This window comes from Aotus nancymaae, unplaced genomic scaffold, assembly GCF_030222135.1.
Source record: "Aotus nancymaae isolate 86718 unplaced genomic scaffold, 86718_ANA_hifiasm-v0.15.2.pri h1tg000041l, whole genome shotgun sequence".
NCBI classification, from domain to species: domain Eukaryota; kingdom Metazoa; phylum Chordata; class Mammalia; order Primates; family Aotidae; genus Aotus; species Aotus nancymaae.
The window spans coordinates 44,407,531-44,431,454 of record NW_026988455.1 but is presented as its reverse complement, the minus strand read 5'-3'; the positions used below and the strand labels follow the sequence as shown (position 1 = coordinate 44,431,454).

Here is a 23,924-nt window from a genome sequence, read left to right as displayed (position 1 = left end):
TTAATTTCTCTATCAGTCAAATGGAGATGAGTATACTTCTTATTTTATATTGTAATGATTAAATCAGATACTTCATATGTGTGAAGAGTTTTGCACAATGCCTGTGTAAATCAAAGAAAATGACCAAGGCAAGTCTCAATCATTTCAGGGGTTTATTTTGCCAGGGTTAAAGGTCATGGCCTGTGACAGCCTCAGGAGGTCCTGAGAACACATGCCCAAGGTAGTTGGGTTACACTTGGTTTTATACATTTTAGGGAGATAGACGTTATAGACAGAGACATAATCAACACATGTAAAGTACATATTGTTTTGGTTCAGAAAAGCAGGACATATCAACGGAGGGGAGGCTTTCAGGTCACAGGTGGATTCAAAGATTTTCTGATTGGCAATTTGTTGAAAAAGTTAAGCTTTGTCTGAAGAGGTAACTTCAGTATAAACAAATGCCTGAGGTAAGATAAAGAAAGTTGTGGAAGCTGAGGTTCTTGTTATGTAGATGAAGCCTGTAAGTAGCAGGCTTCAGAGAGAGGAGATGGTAAATGACTCTCATTAGACCTTAAAAGGTGTCATCCAGAAAAAATCTAGCAAGAAAAGGGGATTCTCTACAGAAGGCAGATTTCTCCTACAAGAAATGGCTTTGTAGAGCCTTCCTAAATTATGTCAGAGAAATATATTTTGGGGTAAAATGCTTTGATTTCCTTCAAAGCCTGTTATCTGTCATCTGATGCTCTATCAGGGTCAGGTTGGAATTTGGTATCTTATTGCTACAAAGAATCTGTTCTGTCAGTCTTAGAATCTCTAAATATCAATGCCTAAGCTCCAGAGAAGATATATTGAGGCATATCCTACCCACTTTTCCTGTTATGGCCTGAACTAGTTTTGGTCAATAATGGGGGGCAGGGAGGAGATGTCCATTAAGTCAGTTTGGGACTTAGAATTGTATTTTTGGTTTACACCTGACATGTGAATAAATGCTCAATAAATGTTGATTGTCATTAATGTTATTGTTTCTGCCATACTTTTATTAATAATGGTGTAGATTAGTTTTCTTATCACATGAGGATAAAAGATTCCCAGATGAAGCAATTTGTTTTATAATGCAATTGACTTGTCCTTTTCCATTAACATCTGGGAGACCAAATTGGGTCAATGGGAACTGTCCTGAGAGAACCGACAGCTTCTAAAAGCCTAGGTCTTCTCTGAGAGCTGCCAGGGCTCTCCTGAAGTGGCATTTTAGATGTACCACGCTTTGTCAAAAGGTTCAAGGATGAAGTGGAGTTTCTCGGCTTGTCTCTCCATTCATGGAACAAATCCACTGCCCTCCTGGCTTGGAGTCAGAGGTTATTTGGTGATTTCATTTCATCCAAATAATGTGCAATCTGTTGGTTGTTCCAAGCTCTTTTAGCAGAGAGTAAGGGCTTGAACACTGGAGTGGGTGTGTGATGAAAGGCAGGTTCATTGAAGAAAGGACCCCTGAAATGTCTTTGACTAGCCAGGAGGCATGTGCTTTCTGGCTTCAAGGGGTTAAACAGAAAAACTGGCCCCTTGGAGCAGGAGTCAAGTTTTTTCTGAATAGGTCCAGAGACTAAATAGTTTAGGCTTTGCTAGCTGTATTAGTTTGCTAGGGCTGATATAACAAGTACCACAAACTGGGTGGCTTACAAAACAGGAACTTGTTTCTCATTCTGGATGTGAGAAGTCTGAGGTGAGCGTGCTCGCAGAGCTGGTTCCCTCTGAGGGCTGTGGGGAAAGGATCTGTTGATCTAGTCCAGGCCTCTCTTTTTGGCCTATAGATGGCTGTCTTCTCCTTGTATCTTTTCATATGATTTTCCTTCTTGTGTGTCTCTGGGTCCAAATGTTCCCTTTTTATAAGGGCACCAGTCATATTGGATTAGAACCCACCCTAATGACCTCATTTTAACTTGATTACCTATGTAAAGGCCCCATCTTAAAATCATGTCACATTCTGAGGTATTGGCAATTAGGACCTCAACATATGCACTTGTGGAAGACGAGGTCAACCGGTAACATTAGTCACATGATCTGTGTTACATCTCAACTGGCACTGTTGCACAAATGCAGCCACAGATAATACATACATGAATCAGTGAAGCTTTATTCCAATAAAACTATAGGCACTGTAATTGAAACTTGAGATAATTTTAACATGTCACAATATATTATTTTTTTTTCCGAACCACTAAACATAAAAAGCATTTTTATGGGCTACACTAAAACCAGGTGGTGGCCTGGGGTTGGCCTAAGGACTATAATTTGTTGACCCTAACCTTATAGGTTTCAGAATATGACACATTATTCACAATTTCTGATTACATTCAGTAAAGCATGCATCAACATGAGTTTGGCTAAACAATACATACTGTAAAATTTAAAATTACATTAGTGTTCATGTATATGTGTATAGATAGATGAATTTTAATGTTTTAGGGAAAAAAATACCAAATCTCTCTGGAAATCTCCAGCACTGGGCTTCTGAGACTGAGCTCCATAGCTTTTGATTCCAACCCAACATGAAAGGGAACTGTCACAGATCACGTTTGTATTCATGAAATCAAATTCCTTTTTGAGGTCTTTTGTTTCTTGTCAGAGCGTTCTTCGTTTTTCTTTTTAAAGCAATTGCTTACACGTGATTTTCAGAAGAGCAGCACTATGTGAGAAGAAAAGGGAAAAATGCTCAGGGATAAATGGAATGAAAAACTATGAATGTGAGCCCTGGTGAATTCTTACAAAGAATGGGAAGCAAACGTGCCATTTCAGCAGTCACCCCAAGCCAGGGAGCGCTGTGACATTGTATGCCCATGTGAACGAGGCTTCCAGGAGTCAAGGTACTAGTGCATTTCAGTCACATTAACAATGATCCTCAAACCCAGTCTCTAAGGAACCTCACCCCATTTCCCTAGGAAGTGGCAACTCTGTTGCTTTTCGTTTTTTCTTTCTTTGCTTTTAATTATATTCTTGGGAATTACAGTCAGGACAGTCAGTGTGGTGTTTAACAAAAGCTAAGATACTTTGATGATATACTAAGATTTCTCAGTTATGCATTTTACACCGTCTTTCACCGTGTAAGTGTTTCTATGTGGTTGAATCAAGCCACCGGCTCCGACTCATATCAGCATGGTGTATTTCATATTAATATTTTTCAGAATTTGCAGTCATCATGAATTCACTTTCCTTTTAATGGGTAAGATTTGATAAAAGTTTAAAAGAAAGTAGATTAACACTGTTTTTAACAGCCCTTTATACTTTTGCTATCCTAAAGGTAGTTCCTGGACCATCACCTGGTTGCTACTTAGAAATGCAGAATCTCAGGCCTCAACCCAGATCTACTGACTCAGAATCTGCATTTTTAAAAAGCTCCTCAGGTGATTCATGTGCACATTAAAGTTTGAGAAGTCCTGCAGCTGGGCGTGGTGGCATGAGCCTATATAGTGTCATCTACTCAGAAGGCTGAGGTGGGGGGGAGCCCTTGTGCTCAGGAGTTGAAGACCAGCATGGGCAACTTAAGGAGACTCTGTCTCTAAAAAAAGAAAACTGATGCTGGCTGTGGTGGCTCACACCTGTAATCCCAGCACTTTGGGAGGCTGAGGCGGGTGGATCACCTGAGGTCAGGAGTTCGAGACCAGCCTGGCAACATGATAAAACCCCGTCTCTACTAAAAATACAAAAATTAGCCAGGCATGGTGGCACATGCCTGTAATCCTAGCTACTCAGGAGGCTGAAGCAGGAGAATCACTTGAACCTGGGAGGTGGCAGAGGTTGTGGTGAGCCAAGAATGCACCACTGCACTCCAGCTTGGGTGACAGAGCAAGACTCTGTCTAAAAACAAAAATGGGAAAAGTCCTGTGATTGATGACCTTTCGGTTCTTTATTTCCACCTCTGCTTAACTTAGCAGGATTGACGTTGTCTTCAGTCCAGATAAACCCTCTAATGCCAAACCAAATGGGATGCATTTACAGGGGTTCCTGGCCTCTGCTATTTCTTCCCCATCTAGGAAAATCATAAAGCATGCAGAAAACAACCTAGACAAATTTGCCAAGATCCTCGAAGACCTGTTCCTGCTTCTCAGGTCAATTAACACAAAAAGAAACAAGAAAATCAGTTTCAATTTGCATCTCCATAGAAACCCTTCCTCAGTATCAACTCAGCAGTGTTAGACTGTTTTCTTCACGCAATTACACTAGTTGAGCTGAGAGATTCAAAATAACCATGGATGAAGTAAAGAAAGTTCTAATTTGATTTTGCCAAGGCACAAAGTCTTGCTAAAATTGTGGGTAGACAGTCCAGCACAACTTCAATTACTAGGAAAAGGTCAATTATTTAAAACACTTTAAATATGTCAGGTTAAATGGTAGCTGAGTCTTAAAGGCAAAGGCCATAAAAGAACATGTTCCTGACAAAACTGCATTCATAAAGTGTGCATTAACCATCCATTAATTTCACTAAGAGTCTTTATATTGTGGGGAAGCTCTCTCCTCATTTATAGAGCTTATTTCCGTGTTTTTAGTGCCTGGTATTAATGAGTCTCTTGCTCTACTGCCTCCTCCGTAAGACTCAGGGGCCCTCATGGCAGTTCTCTTCTAATTTGCTTCTGCTACTCAACTCAACTCTGCCGCTCAGCTTTGCTCAATGTGGCAGTTCCTGCTAGCTTCTTTAGAATCTGATACACCCTTAAGGAATGTGTTCCAAAAGCTATGACGTCTGTTCCTTCTGTTGGCAGCATCATCTTATGCAACTGCAATCTGATTGTATTCTCTCTGGCTGGATATATAGGGCCTGGTGCACACAAACAAAAACGCAGGCAAGCTTTCCTGACACCAAGGCTGGGTGTGTCACTGACCCTCTCACTGACACAGAGAGATGTTGCCTCTGATGTGAGTAGCTTTGGGTGTTTTTAACTCCAAGAGCTGAGAACACTCCAACATTCTTAATCTCTTTTTATCTTATCTTTTATCAAAAAGATAATATGAACTTTATTTTATGGGCAAATAAACTGAAACTAGAATGGCTGTTGACTATCTACCAAAGGTCATCTTGTTGGGACTGGTACGCTGGTCCACTCACTTGTAGTCTACTTTTCTGTTGAGAGCAAGCCAGGCTTCTGGCTTCAATGATGACGATAATGGTAGTAATAATAATAATGTTCATCAGCATGTATCAAGGGCTTGCCCTGTATGGGGGCTAGGCAGAATGCTATGTGTTTTGTGTGTGTTGTGTCTAATGCTCACCACAATCCAATGCTATAGGTGGTCATGCTATCCATCCATGTTTTACAAAAAAGAAAACTTTGGCCCTGAGAATTTGAACAATCTACTGTTTCTAAACAGTGTCACTGGTATTTGAACCTAGATTTGGGCCCCAGAGCCCAAGACCTTAACTAAGGTCCTTACTATGTGCCACCAAAAAATATGGACTCCTCACCCACCTATGAAAAGCAAATTGGAGTAAGCCAGGGTGCCCATCTTCAATCTGGCATAGTTACCACACCTCAATCCATCCTCTAAGGATGTTCTCAGGTGCAGTCCTCAAGCCCCACGATTCTAGACTAGTAGGAAGTGTGCTCTCTCTTTCGGTCCTCCTATTCCCTTTTAAGTTATCCAATCCTTTCCCAAGGGCTAGCCCTTTCTTAGAACACTGCACCCTCTGGAAGCTGGAGAATGCCACTGTGCTATCTGCATGGTTACCCCCAGTTGGCTGTGGGGTGGCAGTTATGGGAAGTACGGAGAGACTGTGAACTCTTCTCCCAGAGAAGCAGCGTCACCACCCTGGGGTAAACGTCACCATGGGTGGGCCTGAAAGGAGGTGGTGAGGTGGGCCTCTACCATCTGACCACTGAAGGACCCTGCCTGGGCCTTGGCAGTCCCTCAATGTGGGAAGGAAAAGAGCACACACTCTCCAAGCTCCACTCAGCCGGGAGTTCTCTGTGCCAAAGTGCGCCAGGGGTCTCAGCCTCTTTCCTTTGCAGGGTCCCTCGCACAGCTGCCTTGCCAGCTCTGGTGTGCTCCTAGGAGAGCTAGGTTGAGTGGAGACAGTTCCTGGATTTTGTCTTTATGCAGTTCTGTGCCGCAGTCATGAGCAGTTCAGTCCATGCTGCGAGTTTGCATCTCAGGGCATAGGTGTAATAGGGGACAGAGAGGACTGCAGTACCTTCACTCCCCAAATGATTGCTGGGTTCCTTATGCAAATCTACCAGCCCTCTGCAGTAGTCTTCAAGGCCATCATAATACAAAAATCTTTATTTCAGAAAATGAGAAAATTTAAATTAGAAGCCCCAGATTCCTGGATATGTAACTATCCAGGTAAAATTTATACTCGTTAATATTGAAATCATTTCACTGCTTCTACTCCACTATTGCTTGCTCAGTAGTAGAAAATTTAGATGCCCATCAAGACAGGCAGTAAGTCCTAGATTAGGACCAGTTTAAGGCAATAGAGCATGGTGGGCACTCTGGTGATGCTCAGCTCTCTTTAATTATTGCATTGTTAATATGTGAGGTCAAGGTTACCATGTTTTCTGGTTTTAAAAGAAGCAAGATATCTGGATTTCATATGAATTTGATTGTTAAATATTGGCAGAAAAATGATTACAAAACAACACAGATCCCATATGAAATACTTCTAACTTTTAGTAATGGTGTACTGGGTGATTCAAACTAAACTTCCCTCTGAAAAGAGCTGAAAGAAATATATTAAAGCATCTAATTAAAAGCATAGTTGGAACCTATTTTTTAAAAAAAGATTAAAAAAAAGTCACGTGTAATTGATAGGAACCTTTAAAAAAAAAGATAAAAGAAAACATAGTTGACCAATGACCTAATAACACAGTAACAAGAACAGGAAAAAGGTTGGAACTCAGGGAAATGAGTCAGAGCTCTTTCTGACTTAGGGCATCTGTCTATCTAGGAGAGGTGCTAAAGAAGAGGCACTTTTGATGAACGGCCCAGGGTGACTGACAGGCTTCAGGTCCATGTGGAGGGGGATCTGGTCTATTACAATCTGCCTCTACTGCCCAGGAGAGTAAACAAAGACACAGCAAAGAGCCTGCCTGTGCGGCATCTTCCTGTGGCCAAAAGAAACATGGTTAGTTAAGTACACAATAAAGGCAGAGATCCTGACGTAACAAACCTGATCTAGGTTGTAAACTTGAGGAAGACCATTTCAGAACTGGCACAGACTGTACTCCAGAGGATTATAAACCCATGACTCTGACCTTCTGGCTCCCTCAGGAGTCTCATGAAAGGAAATGAAGGAAACTAACAGTATTCTAGATCTCCAGTTATTTCTATAAGCAATTTTTCAAACAAAATGAACAGAAAACAATAAAAGATTGTGACACTTGGATAAACAAAGCAACATGTAACAGAATCAACAGAAACAACATACCACAGAAAAAGACCTATAGATACTGGAATTTATTCAATATATACTGTAAAATTGTTATTTTTGCTATATTCATGGAAATAAAGCACTGAATGTAAAAACATCAGCAAATAACTGTAAACCATGAAAAGATATCAAGATGTTGAAATTATAGAGCTGAGAAAAATAACTGAAATTAAGAACAGAAATGGATTTAACAGCAGCTGAAGAATATAAGTGAACTTAAAATATTTCGGAAGAAACTGCATCTGATTTTTCAGTTTAGTCCTTATGATTTGCAGAACAAAGAATATGAAGATTGTTCCCTTTAGAAGATGAAAGATCATATTCAGAAAAATGCAGAATAGAGAGTAAGAGACACAAAGAATACAGTGAGAAGTGCTAACATAATTTAGTTGGAGTGTTACAAAAGGAGAAAGAGATTTTGGGTATAGGCAACACTGGGAAAAATGATAGATGATGATTTCTCAGAACAATGAAGGATGTCAATCCACTGGTTATGGAAAGCCAAGCAGGATATATAAAAATAAATTCACATCTAGTCACATCAGGCTAAAATTACAGAAAATCAAAGGCAAAGAAGCAATAGTTTGACAACTAATTTTTCTACATCAACAGTGAAAATAAGGAGACTAAATAACTGACAGCCTAGAATTCTTAATTTGGTGAAATTCTCCTTCTAAAATGAAAGCAAAATAAAGACATCTTCAGATAAACCAAAACTGAGAGAGCAGTTTATCTACACAAAAAGAAATTCTCAAGGATATTCTTCAGGAAGACGGAAAATTATTCCGGAGGGATATTTGGAATACAATGCAGCAAGAAATAAAAATAAAGAAATGTTAAAAATAGAAGTTGCTATAAATGAACATTGACTGTATAAAACATTAATAATAATGTCTTGTACTGAAATGTGTGTATTAATATTACAGAGAGTTAAATTATACAACCACAGTAACTAAACACCATGAGGGTAATTGTAGTTAAGGTAAGATCCTTGAATATATTGAAAGAAAGTAAAGATATAGATAAATATTAGACTTTGACAGGTCAAGGATTCATGTTGTAGTTTCTAGGTTAACCATTAAAAAAAATAGAAGAAAATTACATAACTTTCTAAGAGAGGAAAACATAGGAACTTTAAAAAATCAAGAAAGAAAAACAGCTAGGTTGAGTAAAAAGCACATAAGGTGGTGTATTTAAAGTTGAATTTATTGGTTATTACTTTAAATATAAATGAACTAACTGCTCCAGGAAAAAGACAACATCTGGATTTCAAAAGAACAGACAACTATAAGCCAGGCATGGTAGCTCACACCTGTAATCCCAGCACTTTCGGAGGCCAACGTGGTAGGATTGCTTAAGCCCAGGAGTTTGAGACCAGCCTGGGCAACATAAGGAGACCTTGTCTTTACAAAAAATAAATAAATAAAATTAGTCAGGTGTGGTGGTGTACACTTGTAGCTAATTGGGAGGCTGAGGCAGGAGGATTGTTTAAGCCTGGGAAGTTGAGGTTACACTGAGCCATGAATATACCATGAATATACCTTCACTCCAGTTTTAGTGACAGAGTGAGACCCTGTCTCAAAACAAAACAAACAAAAAAAAACTACTATAAGCTCATTATAAAAGATACATCTTTTATAAATAAAAGTACAGAAAGTTTGAAAGTTAAAAGATGGTAAAACATATATACAAATAATAACATAAAAACTAGCTCTATTATTTCAGATAAAATAAACTTTAAGGTCAAAAGCATTGCTAAAGATAAAGAGGGACTCTTCAAAATGATAAAAAGTAATTCCCCCAGGAAGACATAGCAACTTTCAATTTATAAAAAAGAGTGAGAGAAAAAGAGAGAAATGAAAACACAAGAAGAAAATAAATCAGCAATTGCCCTGGAGTATTTTAACACCCCTCTCAGTAATTGCTAGAGTCAGTAGACAACAATTAGTAAATATAGAATATTTAAGTGACTTAATTAACACACCTGACTTAATAGACATATATAGATACTACACCACGAACATCAACTCAATGTGTAAATTCTTTTCATGCCACATAGGACATGTATAAAAATTACCTATACACTGAGGAATTAAAGAATGCAAAGTATTATCATAAGGGCAACTGAATTCGAAAGTAAAAATGAAATTGGCACAAAAAAGCAGTTGATACAATGCGTTATCCCTTCATGATAATTCTGTGAATAGGAATCAAAGAGAAGCCCTTTAATCTCATAAAAGGTATTGCTAAAGAAAAAGCCTGGATGTAGGCTATATGTGCTGACAAGGGAGAACGACTTGATGGGTTTATTTAGAACCCAGATAGGTTTTGTCTTCAGAAGGACAAGCATCAGTTTTACATGTAATTGGAGTACGTTAATTTTTTTGCATTTCCCTGTGATTGTTATATTTCACAATCATTAAAAAGGTAATTTCCAAATAGTGTGCCTGGAAACAGGGAAACTTTTGGCATTAAGACAAATATATTTTTAAATTTTCAGAAAACGAAAACTTTTCCCTCAGTATAAGGGCAATCTAGGGTAGTGAGATACAGCCTAGCTTTGAGGTTAAAATCACAGTACTGGCCAGGCATGGTGGCTCATGCCTGTAATCCCAGCACTTTGGGAGGCCAAGGTGGGTGGATCACGAGGTCAGGAGTTCAAGACCAGCCTGGCCAACATGGCAAAATGCCATCTCTACTAAAAATACAAAAATTAGCTGAGCATGATGGCATGCACCTGTAATCCCAGCTACCCAGGAAGCTGAGAGAGAAGAATCGCTGGAACCCAGGGAACAGAGGCTGCAGTGAGCTGAGATTGAGCCACTGCACACCAGCTTGGGCAACAGAGCAAGACTCCGACTCAAAAAAAGAAAAAAAAATCACAGTACTGACTGGGTTTAGAGCTCAACTTTACCACTTGTTTGCCATGTGACTGTGCAAGTTAGGTAATGCCTCTCAGCCTCAGTTTCCTCATCTGTAAAATGGGAATAATACCACCTGCCTCGTAGACTATTTAGAGATTAATTCAGTACATGAATTTGGAATAGTGCTTGGTAAATTTTGAGTACTCAGTGTCAGCTATTACAAAATGACTAAAGAATCCAAGCTTAGAACCCAACACACAAACTATATAAAATGTCAGTGAGGACTGAGAACTCAGATCGTGGCTTCTGAAGTCTTTTGGAGAACAGAGGGAGGAAAAGAAGGAAAAGGGAGAATGGAGAGAGTCCTCTGAGTAACAAACTGGAGAGACAATGGTCCTTTTGTTTTTTACCCTCTGGTTTCAATCCTGCAGTTATATTTCTGCTAACCATTTGTAAAGGCAGAGGAGATCCTAGTTTCCCTTTAAAGTAGCAAGTGTATTCCACATGAAAGAAACCCTGAAGCCTAGTGTGGATATACCCAACAAAGAGAAATGTGAAGACAGGAGAGGGACATTTGAGGGATGGGGATCTGAGCCAGTTAGTAATTCCCCATCCTTTTGCAATGTTTTGGTGGCAGTAGGTCAGGGGAGGGATGGATAGAAAGAAAGAAGAGAGGAACAGGAAAACTGTGACCAGGGAAGCAGTTCTAACAATTTAAACTGTCAACTCTTGCGGGTTGGTTTGTAATATTATTCAGCAGCACAGTGAAAGGGCTCAGAGGTTCTGCCTAAGGCCTCTCAGCTGCTCTCACAGACCCGCCAGTGCTCTAGCTCTCACCTCTTCTCTATCCCCACAGGGCATGGGGCCAATCAGAGCTCACATTTGAATAAGATTATCGGGCCTGGTGGGTGGCTCACACCTGAAATCCCAGCACTTTGGGAGGGTGAGGCCGGTGGATCACTTGAGGTCAGAAATTTAAGACCAGCCTGGCCAACCTGGAGAAACCTGTCTTTACTAAAATTCAAAAATAAGGAAAAATTAGCTAGGCATGGTGGTATGTACCTGTAATCCCAGCTACTCATGAGGCTGAGGCATGAGGATTGTTTGAACCCAGGAGGCAGAGGTTGCAGTGAGCCAAGATCATGCCACTGCACTCCAGCTTGGGTGACAGAGTGAGACTCTGTCTCAAAAAAAAAAAAAGTATATCAGATCCATGACTCTTTTGTCTTATTTTGGATTTGCAGTCTAAATGCCTTCGCCTCCTAAAGTCCCAAATGAATTGCAAACATGAGTATGGTGGCGGAGAAGGAGGCCAAGCCTCCCTGGCCCATCTGGTTCCTATCAGGCAGGCCACTGAATTCCCAAAATGCTAGCTTAGTTTCATTTTGATGAGCCTCTTTGGGAGTATTTCATATACTTCTGTCTTGGAATAGCTTTTTTCCTCCTCAGAAGAGAACTTTTGAGAAGGGCTATTCTGAAATTGACAAGATAGATTGATTCTCTCAGAGTTGGGCTCTAAATCCAGATTGATCTATAGTCATTTTTCATATTGTCTGTTTTGGCTAATTTTAGGTGCATTCAGGATCAAGAGAGATAAGTAGGTTTATGACATGAAAAGGGGATTGAAGTGAGGACAAGGGTTGTATGTATTATAGTAAGGATCAACACGTCTGCAGTATTTAGCATTTTCATTTAATTTTATTAGCAAAAATTTATTTGACTTCATTTTCAGTGATAATTTCTCTTCCATATGGATTTAAAATAGCTAGTCATCTTTGTTACCTAGAACCTGGGCTACTGTAAACATGCAGCATTTAGCCTTTAGGGTAAAATAGCATTTAGGGTACTTCTGTGCAGATTAGGAAAAGGCGGCCCCCCCATAGGCCCCTCCTCCCGTAAGAGGCAGACCCTTGCCAGGACTCCTGCTTGGCTAGAGGAGCTTGGGATGAATTCCCACTCACCCTCCCTGGCATCCTGGTGGGCAGGATTCTTATAAAGTGGCCTTGTACTTGGCTCTGTTACATTTCACAGATGTTGAGGATTTGAAGGGCGCTATAATCAGAACCTGTCTCCAACACTGGGATATACTGGAAATGAAGCCAGAAGGTGACTCCAAGTTTATCATTGTAACAGGGAGGAACTGTTCCATGACTTTGGGATGTGAGGGATGTCACATTTCCGTATTACACAAATCAGTGTCTAGCTCGCCACCCCCCGTTTCAATAGACAGGAAGTTCAGTAGTGATCATTTGGGGCTCCCTCCGCTTTTCCAGATTGTCTAAGACAATCCAGAGGGATGAGGGCACAGGGGGTTCACGCTGTCCTGGGGAAGAGAGTGGGTCTCTGTGGTTGCCATTGCAATGGGGCTCCTTGCTGCTCAGCCACACCCCTTCTGATTGTTGAAGCTCCCCACCTGCTGCTTTGGGCATGGAGTCTTCTCCCTGGTGGACCTTGCCATCGCCTGCAGTCCATCCTCCTCCTACTGCCTGCTTTCCTCTTGGGCAGCACTGCATCCAGGGGTGCTCAGGTTCCCACCATTTCCAGAGCACACAATCCTTTTTTTTCCTCTTCACCACATTCCTGGATTGGGCAGCTTTCTTTTTCTTTCAACTCTGGAATTATTAAGCCACCACTGCAGCCCTTCTTCACATTAGCATTTAGTGGCTCAGCTGGAACCACCCCAAGTGTCTTTTAAGCCTTCCCAGGTAGGCTATGAGGAGCACAAAGGCCTGGACCCTCACTCAGATTGATGGGGAGGCACGTGGGAGATGGGTGGCTAGCTTAATCTCTTCCTTGTGAATCGGAATGAAACCTCCAGACGAAGGGGGTACAAAGTGCAAGGTGGTTTCTCAGTAGATCACCCCAGTGCCCTAAACACCCAATAGCTCACTTTTGACAGAATATTCCAAACCCACCAATTATTATTTTGAGCATCTCCTATGGGCAAGATACATATTGTGAAGGAAACAAAGACTTTTAAGAAAAACTTTGCCTCCCAGTAGCTTAGACTTTAGTTGAAGTGTGGTGGAGGAAGAGAACAGCTCCCCAATAAATTCCTATAATTAAAGGGGAAAAAAACCCACAGGAATTAATAGGGGTTCAGGGAATGGAGAAGTACTACTTGGGTCGGGTAGGGGTGTTCAGAGAAATTTCATGAAGGAGGTCTTGAGGGAGAGTGGGATTTTACAATCATTCTAAACTCAAAGGACAATGCATAAAAAAGTGGAAGAGAGAGAAAGTACGAGGGGGAAGCTTCAGGCAGGGAGATCACAGCTTAATGGGAGTGAGTGGGTGGGATTGGGGAGGAGGAGTGGAGAGGAAGGCTGTACTCATTTCCTGTGCCTCTGTAACAGGTTACCCAGACTGGGTGGTTGAAAACAGCAGAAAGGTATTCTCTCATGCTCAGGAGGCCAGGAGTGTGAAACCAAGAAGTGGGCAGAGATACACTCCCTTTGGAGGCCCTAAAAGAGATTTCCTCCCTTGCCTCTCGCAGCTTCTAGGGGCTGCAGGCATTTGGCAGTTTGTGGCCACATCACTCCTGCCTCTGCCTGTGCCTTCACACGGCCTTCTCCTCTCTCTGGGTGCATATGATCTCCCTCTGACTCTTATAAGAATAATTTCAATTGCATGTAGGGCCCACCAGAATAATCCAGGATAATGTTCTTATTGCAAGTTCCTTAACCCCATCTGCAAAAGCCCTGTTTTTCCCCAAATAAGATAGTATTTGTAGATTTTGGGAAGTGGGACTTGGTATCTTTAGGGGACCATTATTCTGCCTGACAGCCAGGCTGAGAGTGGCTGACCACAGCCTTGGTGAAGCCATCCAAGCCTTTTACACCAGGGGATCACATGAACAAGTCTCTTGTAAAGAGGCTTTCTCTGGTGAGACTGAGAACAGATAGTAGACTCATGCCAGCTGGGGATGGTGGGGGACTGTGTTAAGAAAGAAACACTGGGGATGGGAAGGAGGAAGTAGATGGGGAGAAATACAATCAGAGGGTTTGGTAACTGCTTGGATGTACAGGAAAGGGAGAAGAACCCATCAACAAGTACTTCCACCTAAGCAGATGGAGAGCTCAGAGGGATCTGCTCACAGCAGCAAAGAGAAGGTGGCACCATAGACCGGCATGGCGAGGAAGTTAATTTTGGTTTGCAAGATGTTTTGTTTCATAAGAAAAAAAGCTTTTTGGTTCATTGGTGGTAGATTACTGGATGGACCATGATGATACCTCAAAACAATCCAAGAGAAACACACTTTGGGTGTTTATCTTATTAATTGTAATTTCATTTTAATTTATTTAAAATTTTTGATTTTAATACGTGAAGAGACTAAAGTTAGCTCAAGAAAGCCGAGTGGGGTCTGTCACGTTGCCAAGTCTCAGAGACTTGATCTGGAGTGCAGTTACTAGCTCAGGCCTTCTTAGTGGGAGGTAAGGGCTCTTTAGAGATCCTTGGGAGTCATGCCATTGTTTTCTACCTTTATTATTTCCTTCTGCTCTCTTTAATTCTTCTCCTGGTTTAATCCTGCTTTCTGATAATTTTTTGTCATCTTTCTCAGAGTCTCTGCTTTCTCATAACCCTGGATTACCATAGAGTCTTATGCCCTCATGGTTAATTATTATAACCTTGGGATTTAGTTCCCACTACCAACTGCCTGTTCTTTCATTACTTACAGTTCAGATCCCCAAGGGAAAGAATCTACTAGGCTAGGTGAAGTTTTTGCCCCAGGCTGTATTGTAGATTGCTAACCAGCCTATGGATTGGCTGCCTGCAGGTCAGACAGCCACTCCTGGTCCGATCAGCTGCAGCAAGTGGGTGGGATCATGTGATGCAAACAAGGCAACCTGGGCTTTGGCTGGAGCAAAGCATTTGACAGGCACAGCAATCAGCATACCTTAGAGAAGTGGTCCTCAGAGTGTGACTCCTGGACCAACAGCATCCTGGGAAGCTGTTGGAAATGTCGGTTCTTGGGCCCCAACCCAAACCCCTTGAATCAGACACTCAGGAGGATGAGTGCTGCCGTCTGCACTTTTAACAGACTCACCAGGGGATACTGATGCATGCTCAAATTCAAGAACCACTGCCTTAAACTAAGAAAACAGCACATTGACTAGGGATCAGGAGAAAGTGGTGTTTGTTATAAGTCTCTGTTTTATGGATGCCAGAATGTCAGTATTTTCGGTTGTTGGATGATCTGCATTCTCTGGGTTGCATTGCCGGCCCCAAAAGATGAACTGTGGTAATTACTATCACCCACATCTATTCACTCTCCACCTGAGGCCCCACTCCTTTCCTGACTGTACAAATGCATATTCCTCATAGAGACCAGCCCAGCACTAGGTTCCCTCCACAAATTTGACAAGTCTTGCTTGATAAGTGATTATGATTCTGGTTAGGGTATTGTTTTCCTCCAAAAAAATCAATTAACTTTGTCTTGCGACATTCTGATCATTTACATCCTTTCTTTCTACTGCTTGTCCCAGAGTAAGAAGTTCAATTTGTTAGGGTTTTTTAAAAATGGATCTAATTTACACGAAAGTGGATTATAACAATGACATACAGCAAAAGAGAAGATGGGAGAGAAAGTAAAAAGAGAAACTCTGTGTCTTTCCAGGGAGTTAAAACCTAATCTAGGATTTATGTGGGCTAGGATTAATGTGAGGTTAACTGGGTGCAAAATTTAAGTGGGCATGTATGCCAAAATACTCAGTAATCAAGATAAATATTATAGTGAAATTTAAAAAAAATCAAAATCAATGTCCAAAAAATTCATGATAAACATAGTGTCAAAACTTTAAATAGAGAGAGGATCCAATTCTCCCTGTAGCCTGTCCACGTTGGTGGACAGCAAACATCCAGAAAACCATGCAAAGTGGCAGAAGATGCCATCTTGAAAGGATGCATGACCTACTTGATTTGGAGCAAGATAAGTGTTCACTGCTTCCTACTCTTGACTGTAGAAAAAAATACATCAGGCACACTAAAAAACACTGGAATTAGAAAAACAATGCTGTACTCTAACATAATTGATTGAAGTCTCCATTAATTCATTTCCTTTATTCACAAAGGTCATTTTGGAGCTTCCAGGCCATTCACATAATCTACATAACTGAGAACACCTCTTCTCCCACTGTCTGCCTGGTTTTGGTCAGGGAGGATGACTGATCAGTCCCACCCAGCTCCTCATCTGATGTAGGACTCATCTGGTCCAATGGGGTGACTATCCCACCATTTCTCTGCTCCTCCCTTTCAGTGCATTTTGTCTTCCTCTCTTTGTCCTTGTCACTCTCAGGTCTTGTGTGCAGGATCGTATGATGAAAAATACAGTAGAGGAGGCCACCCTGTATTCTTATCCCAGTTCAGCCGCCAAACAGATATGTGACCGTGGGCCAATCCTGTGTCCCACTGGGCTTTAGCGTCTTCATCTGTGCCATGAAGAAATCAAACTATACCAATCCACGTTCCTCTCTGCTTTTGAAATTCTGTGCTTCCAGCTCCACCTTAGAAAACTCACATCCACAGTTCATAACCCCTCTTTTTGGTCCTCATTCCAGCGGCCTTTCCAATTGCCTCTGAAAAATTAACTCCCACCTCCCATGAGGCATGTTGATAATATGAGAGAAGTGTCTGAGATTTACGTGTATCAGAGCTGTGATTTCTGAAGAAAGCATGAGTGAACATCCAGCACTGCTGACTCTCCCACATGTACACAACATCCTCCAGGGATGTCCACAGGAGTCTCTATCTGCTTCATCATCTTTTCATCAAGTATATCATTCATTTACTCCACAAAGATGTATTGAGTATTTCCTAAGCAATAGATACTTTCTTATCCCCGAATAGGACAAAGTTTCTGCCCTCGTGATGTGGCCACTCATTCTAGCACATATATACCATCACTCGCTGCATAGTGATGCTTCTGTCAACAACAGACCACACATTCCATGGTGGCTCCACAGGACTGCAGTGGAGCATGTATAGAAACCTGATACGCAGCACGTGATATTGGCATTGAAAATCAAGTAGGGGAATGATTGATATTTAGCGATGGTGCTGGGACATTTGGTTTCTCATATGAAAACAATATATAAATAAAAAGATACATACCATCTAGCTTTGCGTAAGGACACTCTATAATGTTTACACAAAGAGGAAATTGCCTAAACATGCATTTCTCAGAATGTTTCCCCATCATGAAGTGACACATGAGTATTTTTTTTTTCTTTTTACTGGTTGTTCCGTTCCATGTTCAGTGCTTCCTTCAGGGTGACACCTGACTATTTAATTAATACACTCAGGGAAGAAAAAATACGTTTCTTTATTAATGTTAAAACAGGAGCTTAACTTGAAGCCGGCAAAAAAATTCAATTTTTGGTATTTTTAGGGACTTCTTCTCAGGCGTCCCTAGGGTCATGCAAAATCTAGAAGTTCTGCGGTTCCTGGAAAATGGGTGCAAAGACCTAACATCACTGAGGTGGTTATCACTAATGTGCTTCTTCCCAAACACTCATATTTCCCTGAAGGCAGATGACTCCATGGCATCTGTGCTGTATTTGCCCAGGGCTCTCGGCTCAGGATGGGATTCCCCATGTTCAGGGGTTTCCTCATGTGGTGTTTGCTTCCCTTCAGCTTGCAATAAAGCACCACGGAATCTGTCTTCTCTGACATGACCAGGAGAGGAGACAGGTGCTTGGTTGATGAATCCAGAAAGAGAGTTATGTGCGTCACTATACACACACATATCCTATTACATTTTTATCATAAAATACATAAATGTACATGCATTTGCCAACATTTTGATTTTGGTCCAAGGCCTTTTCTTTAATATCTGCATATTCTTTACCATTGTGATTCTTTTTTCAAAAGATTTCCACTCATAATTCATCATCTATAAAATCTGTCTTTGATTGTTTTATACTATAGTGGGAACTTAAAGACAATTATGAAGTAATCTGAAAAAATAATTACTCTATAATTTTAAAATGTCTCCCCAACATTTTATATTATCTCAGCCACATCTAATTTGACAGGATTAGCTAATCACCATTATCTGTTCTTTCCAAAACACTCAACTTAATTTTCATAGAAAAAAAGTCTTATTTGCATTCACATTTCATTGGTTAGCATTTAATTAAGTTGCATAGTCTCAATAATAAGTACAATAGGCATTAACATGTTGGGAACAAACTTAACTGACTCCTGATAAACACAGAATTCAAGCTGAAGGTAGAAGTAGATGAGCGTATTAGAGAGTGATCAAGTGGTCACAGACATCTAGTGACCTATGGATGTGAATCAGGATGTTTTACCGAAAAAGTGGAAAGCATGTGTTAATTTGTAGAGTTAAGTGGAGATCAGTAAAGAAAACTTCTCCATTGTTTACAGTATTGGTTAAAACTTGCCTTCCCACCCTTCTGCCAGTAGGACCTGATGTCTTAGAAACATGTTACACAGCACTTGATACTGACATTGTGAATCAAGTAGGGGAAATGATTGATATTTAGCGATGGTGCTGGGACATTTGGTTTCCCATATGAAAAATAATATATGAATAAAAACATACATACCATCTAGGTTTGTGTAAGTACACTCTTCTCTTCTCTTTTCTTTTCTTTTTTTTTTTTTTTTTTTTTTTTTTTTGAGGCTGGGGTGCAGTGGAGTGAACTCGGCTCACCGCAACCTCTGCCTCCCAGGTTCAAGTGATCCTCCTGCCTCAGCCTCCTGAGTAGGTGGGATTACAGGCACGTGCTACCATGCCCAGATAATTTTTTGTATTTTTAGTAGAGATGGGGTTTCAAGATACTGTCCAGGCTGGTCTTGAACTCCTGACCTCGTGATCTTCCCGCCTTTGCCTCCCAAAGTGGTGGGATTACAGGCATGAGCCACCGCACCTGGCCTGTGTAAGTATACTCCATAATGTTTGCACAAGGATGAAATTGCCAATAGGCACCACCACTTAAAGATGTGGAGTCAAAATATCTTGAAATTTACAATGATGTAAAACTGAATATGTTTTAATCCTTTAGTTCTGTAAGTTTCAAATTTATTTTCACTGCATTTTCTGAAAATAATAGAATATTATACATTTATCTTTATTCGCCCTCTGAAACCTCAGCTAAAGTAATTGAGTTTAACTTCACTCTCTTTTTCTGTCCAAGTATAACTTCTTTGATAGGTATTAATGAAGAATTACATAGCGAAAAATGGGGAGCAGGGAAGAGGGAAGAGAAGATAGGAAGACGAGCAAAAGCTAATAATTGAATTTCTGTACAAAATGGGCACTTTGCTCCTGAAGAGTAGAGACTCTATCTTGGCATCACATGGGATATGTCCTGGAAAAATGTGCAGTATAAAATGCTTCTGGGCACCAACTGGGTTATTAAAGGGGAAAAAAACCCTTCTGTTTTTATGAATCAAGATGATCAATGTGGAACCAGAGGAAAGTACCACTTTCTTGCATTCTAATTTTTATTTTTCTTCTAGCTTCCAATAGTCAATGTGAGCTTGTCCATCTAGCCATCTTCGTAGAGTAAGATAATTTAATACATGGAACCATAAATTGCTTTCAGATCCATCTTTCCAAAGCACAGCTCTGAAGTCACCTTTCAGCTCAAAACACTTCACTGTCTCCCCTTGCCTAATGAATTAAATCCTTACACCTCACCCTAGAATTTAGGTCCCTCACAACAAGGCTGGCTCACATCTCTTAGGACTGTTCTGTAGCTACACACCACTCAGGACACAAAGGGGTATTTGTGCTGTCTTGTACCTTGTGTGTTTCCTAGTGTTCCTGTTGTGTGAACTGGAATGTGTGCACTCCCTTCATGCATGGGAATAGGTTAGGGCCCACAAGTAACTGAAGTCCCCCCAACTCCCAAAATGCAAGCTTTATTTTCCTGAATTACAGAATTTTTGTTTCTTCCCTTGTTCTAGTATTACCCAAACTTGTTTTCTATCAGTATCTCTATATTAGTATGTGTTTTTATTTCTTCTTTTTAGAGACAGGGAGGGTCTCACTTTGTCACCCAGGTTGGAGTGCATTTATGCATAGTTCACTGTAACCTTGAACTTCTGGTAGGCTAAGATCCTCCCATCTTAGCCTACTGAGTAGCTAGGACTATAGGCAGACACCACTGAACTCAGCTAATTTTTATTTTTTGTAGAGGTGGGGTCTCTTTATGTTGCCCAGGCTGGTATCAAACTCCTGGGCTCAAGTGATCCTCTGCTTCAACCTTCCAAAGTATTAGGATTATAAGCATGAGCCACCATGCATGGCCAGTATTTGTCTTGAAATTGACTCACTTTGTTTTTACTTCAATCTATTTATTTATTATAAAAAGTATTCTACATGGAAAAAACAATACCACTTGATAAATATAAGCACATCATGAACATGAATTCAATAAAAACATGCAGTGAGCTTACCTTCTAGCTGGGTAATTCTTGCCTGAGGCCTGCATTGTCTTAGTTAAAGTGTCAAAGGTTGGCAGCAAACAGAGTTTCTCCTTGATGAAATCAGAAGGATTGAAGAAGAATGGAAAATAGACTTATTTTTTCACTGTCTCATTAATAATACCATGTCCTCACATCATTGAAAATCATGGTGAGTGTTGCATGCTCCACACTTTGGAAAACAATGCCTCAATCCCATGAAACAATAAGAAAGAAATGAGTCTCCCTCCTCCTCATGTCCTTCATCTTCCTAAGAACCTATTCCTTAGGCTTCTAAAGCATGCCTATCACCTCCACGGAACCCACTGAGGTGCCTCAGAAGCCCAGTGTTATGTGACAGGAAGACATGATCAATAATTTCTGTAACACTGGCCCATGAATTGGTCTGTCATTTCAGAAACATCAGGATTGTAGGTTCTTTAAATCCATGGCCCTAGGATGAAGAATGAGCTTTAATTCTTGTGTGGATGTGTGTGCATGTGTGTGTGCGTGTGTGTGTGTGTGTGTGTGTGGTGGAGATGAGGGTGTAGCAGCAGAAGACCGGGGGTTTTCTGAACTCCCTTAATTCACAATGCTGTCTTCATACAGTGCTCTCATGTTTGGTAGTTTGGTTGTACATTTTCCTATTATTGAATAATTTCTTTAGCTGCTGGTTAAGACTTTGGAGATCACCTTCTCCCCCTACTCTCCTGCCCTGCTCATTGCAACTTCCATTTGTGAAGGAAGAAGCAGAAGTCGAGAGAGGATAGATGTCCTGCCCATGAAGACTCTGCCTGTAAACAGCGAATTGGAATCCGAGTTCAGATGCTTACGATAGAAATTCATCCTAATGCCCCAAACTGTAATGGACTTACTTGAGTTGTTCACAGACTTTCTTTTTCCTTTTGCAGGCAGTGCTGAGCCCTCTCATAGCCATCGCACTGAAAATATCCCAGATTCATGAGAGAACTGGCCGGAGGGGACCCACTGTCATCACCTGAATGGAGGGAAGATCACTCACCAGGGCCAAAGAGAGTGCTCAGCGGGAGATGCTTCACTGTTTGTGCCTCTTACGACTTCGGGAAAAGAAAAGATATTTTGCTTTTGGGGGGCAGGGGGTGGGTGGGAAAAGAAAAATAATCCATTTGATCTCTACATCTTATCACACAAAAGAACCTCCCCTTTTGACAATGACTGAGCTAGGAAGCTGTTAATCACAACATCTGTGCATCATTGGTGCCGAGTGAGAAAATGTTCTAAAATCACAAGAGAGAACAGTGCCAGGATTAAACTGACTCTAAGCGCCAGGTGCCCCTGGACAGGCAGAAGGAGACATTCCCAGCATGGAGGAGGGTTTAGCTTTTCATCCTAGGTCAGGTCTACAATGGGGGAAGGTTTTATTATAGAACTCCTAACAGCCCACCTCACTCCTGCACACCCACCTGATGGCCCTGCCTCCCCCATCCCATCCCCAACATCCCTGAAGCGCCTTCCCACACATCTTCTAAGGCTTTCTACAAATCACAATGGCACACTTCCAACAAAATATATCGATAGGTGTTTTCTTCTTATTTTGTAAATAATATCATTTTAGCTGTTAAAGCTGGATGCCTTTTTTCAAATTCAGCCATTCAGTTGTGAAGGTGGGAAGAAGTTTCTTGACAAGACTCTGTAATTAAATGCTTAAAATCTGGGGGAACCTTTCCTTGATTACATCATGTACGTTGGTACATGGGTTTATATAAGTTCCTCCTGAGAAGACAAAAAGACCACCACGTGTGAGAGCTCTCTGACTTTGCCAGTAAGGGCCTATCTTAATGCACTTGTTTGGACACAGTTCTGATCTTATTTGTAACGGCTGTAAAAGGAGAGGATGAAATGCTGTAAATGTAGGAAATGAAGTGGATGCTGGAAGAAAATGTAACTGGTGGTACAGCTATGGGCCACGTGACGGAGGGGAGGGTGGGGACCCCTGCCGGCAAGCAGAGGGCCACAGCTGGCTTTCCTCACTGGAGAAAAGAGTATTGCCTCCTTTGTACTCGGCCAGGACACCGGGTGCGTAGGACCTGTTTGCATCTGTTTTGCTTCCTTGGGAACGGCACATTCACTTATCCTGCCATTTGCGGAGATGACCTGGTGCACTTTGACTGTTAAGCAATGCATTATTGCTGTAGTCAAGGTTAGTGCAAGCAAGGAAACATTCCCAGCAAGGTATTTGTTTCCATTTTCCGTCTTTGCTTTTGTCAGAAACTTGCTAGGACGTTTAGTGGCCAATAAAAAAGAAATTCCTAATCTCAACCTTATCCAAGGATTGTGGGTTTTTACTTTTTTGTTTCTTTCACCATTTGAGAAACTCCAGTACTGGTCACCTATCCTGATAAATCTGCCTTTTGGAATACCTTCAAGGGCCATTTTTCACTATTATGACTACAGACGTGTATTAAATGAAACAGAATAGGTAAGTTGCTCAAAACTGCCTTTGGGAGTCAGCAGAAACTGAAATGGCATCTAGACTTCCACTGTAACTGTTTTCATTGCAAAATAATAGGAAGGTAGCCTTGAGCTGAAATTCTAAAAAAAAAAAAAAAAAGAAAACCGTTTTGAGATTGATCATCAATGGAATAAAATTCGCATCATAGCTTTGGTTCTCAGGTTATCGTCTCATGAGTGGACGTCTATGCTAGCCATCCATGTGTTCATTAATCACAGATGTGTTGGTTGGGACACTAAAATGTATTCTTAGGTGTATCAGCTCTAGGGAAGAAAATACTTATTTATTTTCTCAAATTGCTGAACTTCTAATTATCTCTAACTTGTAAGTTCAAATGTAAATTAGTCCTTACACAAAAATTATATTTCTTTATTTTGATATGGAGTTATGTGTATCCAGGAGCCCAAATATATATTTACCTGTTGGTCCATCCGTTCATCCATCCCTCTGTTCATTCATTCATTCATTCATTCAGTGAACATTGGTTGAGCAACTCATCTCGGCAGAATTGTTTTAGATGGGGCAGGGAAATGGATAAAACATTATTCCTGATCTTATGAGTTTATAATTTGGGAATAGGAGGCTATAACAAACATACACAAATGATCAGGTAGACAAAAATGTTACAAGAGAGGCATAAATAATGTGCTGTGGGAATACACAGAGAGGAGCAATAGACTTAGAGGTGGTGGCATGAGAGTGGTTTCTCCAAGAGTAGAGTTTCTTGGGATTTATA

General features: G+C 40.9%; 1 protein-coding gene across 1 annotated transcript in view; it reads left to right on the top strand.

The window, feature by feature from the left end:
• The window catches only part of PGM5 (phosphoglucomutase 5), a 159,588-nt gene extending 136,588 nt beyond the window's left edge, over positions 1-23,000 (top strand). Inside the window, exon 11 of the mRNA XM_012453555.2 lies at positions 21,609-23,000. Coding sequence (XP_012308978.2) covers positions 21,609-21,698 — 90 coding nt within the window. The 3' untranslated portion in view covers positions 21,699-23,000. The remainder of the gene's footprint in view (positions 1-21,608) is intronic.
• The last annotated feature ends 924 nt before the right edge of the window (positions 23,001-23,924 follow it).